The 9,884-nt window shown below is 43.9% G+C and overlaps 1 protein-coding gene across 1 annotated transcript in view; it reads left to right on the top strand.

Annotated features, from left to right (window-relative positions):
- basp1 (brain abundant, membrane attached signal protein 1) overlaps positions 1–9,257 on the top strand; it is a 46,753-nt gene extending 37,496 nt beyond the window's left edge. Inside the window, exon 2 of the mRNA XM_064346862.1 lies at positions 7,037–9,257. Coding sequence (XP_064202932.1) covers positions 7,048–7,746 — 699 coding nt within the window. The 5' untranslated portion in view covers positions 7,037–7,047 and the 3' untranslated portion in view covers positions 7,747–9,257. The remainder of the gene's footprint in view (positions 1–7,036) is intronic.
- The last annotated feature ends 627 nt before the right edge of the window (positions 9,258–9,884 follow it).

Genomic DNA, 9,884 nt, shown 5'->3' on the forward strand with positions numbered 1-9,884 from the left:
GCTTTAATCCATTCACATATTTCATTTCAGCATATTTACCACCTAAAAGAATACTGTATCTTTTACCCACATCTTGTTCGCATGCAATATAGAATAAAATCTCTTAAAGTCTACCAAGGCAAGGCATATGATTTGTTTGCCAGATGCACTGTTTTCAAGTCTGTGAATGTATTCTGAAGAACGGGCCCATGAGAACAAACCTTTTTCCACAGACATGAGATTTATTTTCCTCCTGTGTGTGCTGTCCTGAATTATCAGTTACACTTTCAGCTCTTTCCCTTAATGTCCGTTAGCTCTGCATTTTGGATGTTCAGATTTCCACTGCAAGTAGTCAGCATTGCTTCTATCTCCAGAGCATCATTATGGCTTTAGACAACAGGCACAACAGTCACGCTACATTGTGCTTTTGGTTTAACCTCTGGTGGGTTTGTCATGAAGAGGCTCTCCACAAATACCATTAAGCTTGAGTAATTTTGTGAAAGGAGAATGGGGATGGATGTTGTCTTTATATTTCTGGTTGCGCGGCATGGTGGTGCAGTGGGTAGCACTGTCGCCTTTCTGTGTGGAGTTTGCATGTTCTCGCTGTCTCCGCGTGGGTTTTCTCCGGGTACTCCGGTTTCCTCCCAAAGTCTAATGTCATGCTGGTGAGGTTTACTGGAGTGTCTAAATTGCCCCTTGGTATGCATTTGTGAGTGAAGGGTGTGTGTTTGCCCTGCAATGGACTGGCGAGCTATCCATGGTGTATTCCTGCCTCTTGCCCATGCTGCAATAGGCGACCCTGACCAGGATCAGCGGGTTAGATAGATGGATGAATGGATTTATATTTCTAGAAATACAATGACTTTTAATGTACATGCCATTGGTACCTGGCACATTGGATGTACTTATTTATTTATTCTGAACCCTTTTTATTTTGCCATGCCACATTTGTAAATCTCAGGTCACATTTGTAAGCCATTCCACTGAGGCAGCTTCTTCTGTGATCTCCGAAGAGAACAGACTATTGTGATTGTCCGCAAAGACGTGTGCATCCTCAGTCTGCAATCCGCCAGATGAGCTATCTTTGCATCAAGAAAATCTTTTTACCCAATCTATTAAACATCCTCCTTTGTTGGTGATGCTATGGAATATTGTTTTACACTTATACCAATGTTACAATCATTCATTTTGTTTGCATTTTCAAGAAGCAAAAACACATTTAAATTTAATTTCTTTTTAATGTTATGAGTCTATAACATTGGAACCATGATGGCCTTGAGATATGACTCAGCTACAGTTGATCTGGCAGATTTTCATTGCTAATCCGATATTTGCTTTGGTTTGATAATTATGGAAGTGGGTCCTCTATTCCTACCACATTACATCCTGTTCTGTTGTATTCCACAAGTGTTGCGTAGGTAATGAAAATGTCAGGCCCATTCTTTTGTGCCACTGTCAAAACATATAAAACTAGATCAAAGCATTGTTTCTGTGTGCCACTGAAGCACTGTTCCTGCGTGCCATCATAATACTGTAGGCCAGATTTGTGGAATACGGCCTATCAATAAATACGAACTTCAGTTAGATGCTTTTAAAGCACAATTACAACGCTGATGTACATTAGGCTGGCTTCCATTTTAAGCGACACACACTTCCTGTTTTTTTTAATTTTCTTCTCAGAATTCAGACACAGATAATTTGGTTGGTTGAACAGTTTCAGACGTAGATGACATACCCCTAACTAGCAGTTTGATTAGTGCTAGGTTTTAATGTAAAGCCACATGATAAACTATAATTTGCTTGCTAGATGCCCTTTTCTAGAATCTCTCACAGCGCTGATAATATTTTTACTCCATATATGTTTGTACAGTCAGGTACACAGTGCCTTGAAAAAGTATTTGCTGATTTCCTCTATTATTGCATGAATGGTTTTAAAAATGTGTTTTGTATCTACTCAGTTTCCCTTTGTCTATTATTACAAGATCTAAAACAATTCACTGTGACAAATATGCAATAATAGAGTAAATCAGGCCGGGGGCAAATACCTTTTCCATGGCACTGTGCCTTTTCCAAAGTCACAATGCAATGGCACAGCCATAAAGAGTAAAGCCTGCAACCTACATCTGGCTTTGTCGTCAGATGCTTCAATCTCTACCCCACGTCTCCATGTTGAGGTTTGACTCAGTGAAAGGCAGTCTCTTATGAGGCTGTGGCAGGAATCAAATATGGAATCTTGCACTTGGAGGCCGTCCATAGGAACAGACGGACAAAGCAACAGGACATGTCTTATCAGCAGTAACAGTAATCCAGTGCTGGAGCGCAGTGGCTTTTTCCACTGCTTTCTTAGCATATCTGTGATTGGCTTTGGGCTTTTGTGTTTTATTTTGCTGCAATCTTGTGGGCACACCCAGACAATAAATCTTATTCGAAAAGTAACCATCAACACAGGTGGACAGCACAATGTTTGTTTGTCCTGTTATTGTCATATCCTCTTACAGATTTTCCAGCGACAGTATGTCACCAGGCTACACAGCATCCAAGGGCTTTTTTTTTTTTTTTTTTTACTGCCGATTATCAAATCTATCAAAGAGGTTCATCACCAAAATAATGTGTACTGTATGCTGTAAGTACAGCTCAAGCAGTGTTTGTTTCGTGATTTAGAAAAATTGCATTCACCCTAGTGAAAAATATCGTAAACAGCACAAAGAATAGATTTATTTTTTCTCAGAAGGAAACCGATTTAAAAAGTCAATTGCCTGAACAACAGGGTTTATATTCAGGAAGGGAACTATTTGTTGCACAACGTAGATAGCCAGGGTTTGCACTTTGTGGCTGAACAATGTTGATGAGTGAGCCAATATTTAGCAGTGATTTCATTATAAAGGAATCTAGGCAATTTGCTGCGTTCAGGATGGCTGCTATTGTCAGAGTAAAATGGGTCTTTTCAATTGCCATTGTTCAATTTCTTCAGATTCCTTCAGATATGGTCATGACCCAGAACCTCATTGCAAAGTCAGTTAAAGAAGGGACATTGCAGTTTACAGTGCAAAATGTTGTAATCACACTGAAAGCCCATTGCTTCGAGGGAAAATCATTGTGCTCACTGATCCTCCTGTAACATTCTGAATCTGCATCAGTCAGCCAAATGTATCTTCGTTGTATGGGCACATCTGGAAAGTTAGTGTTGTAGGGGTTCTGCTACTGGCCATACAATATAAACAGGCTTTGTGAGACAGGAAGATTATCATGTAGATATTTGATATTGACCTCCCTGGCTTGTCTGTCCTATTTGAGCATGTCCATTCGTCTAGCTGTCTGTCTCTTTCATACATAGATTAGGCTGGGCTCTCTTTCGACAATAGATACCACTGTGAATGCTGAGGTACTGTTCTGGCAGGTCTTGCAGTTTCTAGGCCAGAGGAAAGTTCTGGATGCTGGTCTCTGATAAAGCACTCAAAACCAGATGCTGAGAAGCTGCTCTGAAGGTTTAAGTTTCATGCAAGTTAAGTTTAATATTGTCCCTCACACTACACCTCTTAATTATAAGTTATGGTATCTTAACACAAATCCCCAGTGGTATTAATTCGAGGTGCAGGAATTGCCTAATTAGACTTGCACGAGGGAAAATGAGAGATCCCAATGCACAGTTATAGGCTTTTAAACTGTGCGTGCTGACATGTGGTTATATATAATTTGGTAAATAATTCTTAGCTAAAAATAAGTTATGAATTGCAATGAAGGCAGTGCCTTCAAATTATATCAATCTCGACAGGGGACTAAGTAACACTAAGTATATTTATGTGTTGTTCATGTTTTGGGGAATTTATATCATACTCGACATGATATGAACATTTTTATTTGTCTGCATGGTAATGTTTGCATGTTCGGTGGTTTATAGACATCAAATAGTAAAAGAGAACGTGACTTTTTAAGTGGTATCTGCTCTGATTGTGTGCGATAGAAAGTGCTTCTTAACCATTCTGTGATCTCATCATGTTTTCAACAGCATGTACTAAAATGAAACCTGACAGAACTGGATAGGTTACGCATAATGCATGAGTTTACAGTAAAATCTTTCTGCTTCTGGCTAGTAATACTATTTGCATAGCAGATGTTCTTATCCAGTGAATTGTTTTTCATACTACCCATTTACATTACTGGATACATACAGAAGTAATTTAGATGAAGTACCTGAGCCAAGGGTACAATGTAGACATGTGCCAGATCTTGGCAAAATGTCCAATCAGAACTTGCTGGCGGTATTGTTGTTGTTGTTGTTGGGGAGGGGGTGGAGGGGCTGTGTTGCCCCTGGGATTTAAACCTATAACCTCTGTGTTGCAAGTGCTGCTCCATAACCATAATACTAAACCATTAAACCCACTGTGCCCATTATAACCATCATACTACCCTGCCAGCCGCTGCAGTTATAAAACTGGCAACAACAGTCTCTGCAGTCTGCCACCATGGACCATCAGAAATAATCATTAAGGTCTTTGTTGTATATCTAACAGCTGCACTGACAACAAGAGTCAGTTCATAAGTAGTTCCCCATGGTCTCTGGCACTGCAGCAAGTGTTTGTTGCAGCTACATAATTGCCAGTCTTAAAGTGCAAATAGCTCTGTTCTCTTTGTGACAAAAAAACAACCTCAAAGAGTATATCTGTGATGATCAGATGAATTCCTCAATCAAATTTAAGCTCTACTTAGTTAACCCTAACCCTAACCCTAACACCAACCCTACTTCTCCCTCCCTGATATTAATGTTCAATTCCATATTTTTGCTCAAATCATTTTGTTGCTGAGAAAAGAAAAAGCTCCATGACAATAGCCAGGTGAAGCACTGGTAGTTTCCTTTTGGAAAACCACTCCCAGGTACCATTTAAGGAGATGTGTTGAATAAGGAAGGTGGTCTTCCTGTAGCTGTTGAGAGACAGATGGCCGCGTGACCCATGGAGCTCGGCTCAATGAAGCTGTCATGGTTCGGGAGCCAGGCGCCTGTGGATTTCTTTCCAGCAGGCAGATCGGCAAAGTGACACCTGCACTGCCCTCCCCCTGCCCTGCAGTACCGTGCATGGCGTGATCCAAGCCCGCGAGCTTCAGCAGTTCATTACGCTGCCTTGTGAATAACCCGTTCCAAACATAACGCAATTAGCCTGTACGCACGTTGCTCACATCGGCAGGACGCTCAGGGGTTTCCGGGGGGCAAGGGCGTGTGCTGTTTTGCACGCTGATCATTGTTCGTGAACAACCTGATTAGCTTTCTGTAATCATTTGTGGTGCGAATCGCCCACTTGACATCTGCGTTGCCACAGTAACAGACGAGCAGGTTTCCAGACTTTTGCCAGCTCTATCCCAGAGCACTCTGCGAATATTTGATGAGAGCAGATTACAGAATGCTGAAAAGTATTGTGTGTGTGTTAACTCCTTCCCTTTTTGTATACTCTATATTGATTGTTATGTCCAGGGGTTGAGAGGGGGTGAGATTACTGTGGTGAACGCTACCAAAAGCTAATCCAAGCTGTGTCAGTGCCAAGTCTGCCCAATAGTCCTTTAGTATGAAGCAAAATTTGGCTACAGGGTGGCCAAAGGAGGGAGGGTTTCAGCATTAACTCACAAACGTGACTCCCTTGACCAACCAGGTATTGGTGGTCTGCCTGTGCTGATTCTGCTGTCTTGTGGCATAATGACTACGAACTACAGCTAAAAGTATGTAGGAGTGAAAAATGAATGCGGACTGGCAGCACATACTCTGGAGAACATATAAGTTGTGCAAGTCCTCCTGACATTGCAGTAATAGCACAAATTATTATTGGGCAATCCAAATTTGGCAATAAAGGAAAATTGAGACTGTGAAGTGCAGCACATTTAAGACTTTATGTATGAGTTTTTTAGCCAAACTAATTAATTTATGAAATCTGTAGAATGTAAAATGAGTAGAAACATTAGACTGGCTTTTATGCATTGTTATCAAAATTTTCCGCCTCAGTGTTTTGATTTGCATGACTATAGAACCAAAAATTGCTGTTGGCACACATTTTCCCCCAATGAATCATGAACCTCTCTTCCAGGAATTGCTTCTAATATATCTGTGTTCTCAATGTTTTTTTAAGCCAAAACAACCTTCTAGTGTACCACACAGGGCCAGCTCTACCCTTCGTGAGATCATGGGGGGGAGGGGAGGACAGTGGCAATCAAGCAATCAAGGGCCGGGGGGGATTTAGCTGACAATGACTAATGCAACACAAAACAACCCTTTTTTGGCACCCCCCATACAGATGGCAGCCCTGGCAACCACTTTTATCGCATATGCCTAGAGCCAGCCCTGGTACCGTAGTTATGTACATCACAATGCAGAACATATTTACACCTCTTGTGATAATAGGTTGATCTGAGTGTTGTTTACTGCCAAAGGGAGGTCGATAAATAGTTATAGTTATTGACAGGGGTAACAGCACTTGTTAATAGATGAGAAACGAGAACCACAATAGCTACATTGGTGAGTTGAAATTTTACATTCAACTTGTGGTAACTTAGAAGTGCTTGAGTCCTTACCCTGTAATAAGAGGAAGATAAGAGTTGTCCTGGAGCACATCTTGTCTGAATCTTTGCAGCTAAGTGGTCAACCTCCTGCTTTAATTTTTTTTAGCTTAGGTAAGACATATTCAAGCTGTGGGCAGGGTCTTTAAGACACAAATTGTGACTCGAAGCCACCAATGAACATTGCTGCTTCATCATTTCGGAAATAACAGCATTAGATTCACGGCTGGCAGCACGCATGTGTGCCACGAGGATAGCTCTCACTGCTGATTTAAGCTTCACTAATGGGTCCTGAGCATTTAGCGATATAAACACCACTGCCTGCAGCCTGGGAAATCAGGGTTTGACCTCTCGCTGCTCTAACTGCACATCCTCCTCGGTGCATAATGGCCTGAGTGTAATGCTTTTTTGGGTAGATTTCACATCTTTTTGGGTTTGAGTGAATTCATATTTGGTAATGCTAATGCTTGCCCAGTTAGCACTTAGTGACTAATGACCGTTCATCTCTTTGACCTTTCAGAAACCAGGAAAATGGGGGGCAAGTTGAGCAAAAAGAAGAAGGGCTACAATGTGAACGACGAGAAGGCCAAGGACAAGGACGCCAAGGCGGAGGGCGCGGCGGCAGAAGAGGGCGAAGCTCAGAAGGAGAACAAGGAGGAGGCCCCGGCGGCAGCCGAGAACAGCGAGGCGGCCGCCGAAAAGACGGAGAAGGACGCCCAGCCCGCCGCCGACCAGACGGCGGCCAAAGAGGAGGGCAAGGACGCGGCCGCGAAGGAGGAGCCCGAGAAGCCCGCCGCCAACGCCGAGCCCAAGGCCGAGGCGCCCAAGAGCGCGGAGGCCGCCGCCCCCAAGCAGGAGGACAAGCAGCCGGCCGCCGCAGCCGCCGCCCCGGCCTCTAAAGAGCCCGCCCCCGAGGCCAAGGCGCAGGCCCCCGCGCCGCCCGTGGCCGACAGCAAAGCGGAGAGCAAGGAGGAGGCCGACGCCAAAAAGACTGAGGCCCCCGCGGCACCAGCAGCCAAGGCCGAGGCCGCGCCGGCCGCCCCGGAGCCCAAGCCCTCGGAAGCGCCGGCCCCCGCCGCCGCCGCCGCGTCCCCGAAGGAGGCCCCTGCGAAAGAGCCAGCCCCTAGTTCTACAACAGCCGCCGTGGAGAACGCGGCCCCACCGAAGGAGGCCAACGCCACAGACGCCGCAGTCCCTGGCAAGGATCAAACCGTAGCAGTTCAAGATTAATGGACAGCTTCTTTTAAAACAAAACAAAAAACCAACAACAACAACAAAAAGAAATTAATAATTAAATTAAATAGCCCACCCACATTATTATTATTATTATTATTATTATTATGATTATTATTATTATTTTTCTGCTGTAGTATTTGAACTTTGATACAACTCTGTATTAACCACCTGCCCCCACCTCCACCCCCTTCCAACCCCCTCACCTATACCCCTCCAGCCATTGCCTAGATTGCCATCCAAGCTTCCTGGGATTTTCCTCATCTCTCTTGCATCCATTCTTCTGTCTGGATCTTCCTCCTGAAGCTTCTGGGACTGTAAACCACCATTTTTTTTCTCTTGGACTATCTAGGCTGCAGATGTCTGAAAATTAAATGGAGAGGGTAGAATCTACTTACCAGTTGGACATGCACTCTATCAGTCCTCTCCTCTTCCCTCACTCCTCTTTTCTCCTCTCCTCCCTCTTCTCTCACCTCTTCTCCTCCCGTCTCCCCTCCTCTCCTCTCCTCACTTGTCCTCTCCTCTCCAGGGTGCTATGTTCTCTGTTCTGCCTGTGGGGTCAGCGCTGGAGCAATCCAACAGCAAGCGATTCTTCCTTTATGTTCCCTCTGGCGTTCCGGCTCATCTTGCCATAGTTGTGTTCCCCCCTTTTTTTCACCAGCTTCTTCTCCACAGGCCTGAGCTGTCACTTTCAAGAAGGCCAGATGTGCCACACCCCCACCACCTCCCACCCCCCCAGCATTGCCCAGCCCTCCCCCCCCCTTTTATTGCCGTAACACCCCCCCCCCCCGCTTCTCGTTTAACTTTGATTTGGTTCTGACTGACATATCTCACCCCATCATTCGGCCCGAGCTCGGTGGATCTCAAACTCTGGACCGCCATCGCGGTGGGGCTCGGAGGCGGGCCCATGAGCTGCCACACAGTGTAAGCGAGCCACCTTGCATGAATTACCAGCCTTTTCATGCTATGTCACAACAAAAGCTGCAGAGAAATTTTTTAAAATAATTTTCATGTGAGGTGGGTCCGCCCACCTAGCACAGTCCATGGGGGATGTGCAGCTCGCTTTGATGAATTGGCTGAGAACCACCAAACTCACCGACCTTTTCTCTCTGTCTCTCTCTTCCTTTCTCTCTCTCTCTCTCTCTCTCTCTCTCTCTCTTTGTTTGACTCTATCTCATTCTGTCATTCTCTGTGCTTCTCTAGGTATATAAATATATATCAATATATATTTCTCGCCCTTTAGGTTTCTGTCTCTTCCTCTCTTGACAACGTAAATGCATGTCCGTGGTTGGGTGCACCTGTAGTCCTGTCTTTCGGTCAAGTGGAAACGGAAAAAAAAAGATTCTGCATTCATTGCAAATAAAGTCGCTGTTCCAATCCGTGTTGCTGCCACAACACAACTCATTGAAACAAAAGAAAAAAAAATGTAACATGGATGCATTCAAATTATATGTACTTGTATAAATGGTGCAACAGTAATAAAATGTAAGAAATGGATAAAAAAACAACACTTCTCACAGGTAGCCTTATTTTGTCTGGGGAGCCTCTTGGACATCCTCTTGGAAAATTGTTGCGGTTTCTTTCTTTCCTCCAGCAAATTAAAAAATTGGAGGAACTTTTTGGAGGACCTCAAAATCAGAATCTGAACCAGCATTGATAACTTCACACTCTGACTATTGACACACAAAAAAAAAAAATAATAATGAAATACTGAAAAATCTTAGAAGCAAACAATGCTTTGCAAACATACTGGAAATACACAGAAGCAACTGTGGTTTATGTCGAGGGCTGTTAGAGTCCTTCCGTTTGCCTTGGTAGTTACAGTGGGCAGGGTTAAGATGTGGCTCAGCTCATGTTTATGGATGCATCTCACGCCCGTATAGCATGCCGCAGAGGCCCTGTCATCGCAGTAGCCTAGGGGAGGCCGAGGGACCGGACAGGGGAAGTCTTTCACAACACATTTATTTCAGTTGCGTAAGGGTCCAATGCATTTTCAGTAGTGCTCATGTCAACTATAAGGCTGATTTTTTTTCAGCCTTTTTTTCAGCCAAGCCACACTGAGAAAGACTAATCATATAAATTGCATCATTTAAATAAATATTAGTTTCACATCATGTGTAAATATGGCATGAAAT

This window comes from Anguilla rostrata, chromosome 8, assembly GCF_018555375.3.
Source record: "Anguilla rostrata isolate EN2019 chromosome 8, ASM1855537v3, whole genome shotgun sequence".
NCBI lineage: Eukaryota > Metazoa > Chordata > Actinopteri > Anguilliformes > Anguillidae > Anguilla > Anguilla rostrata.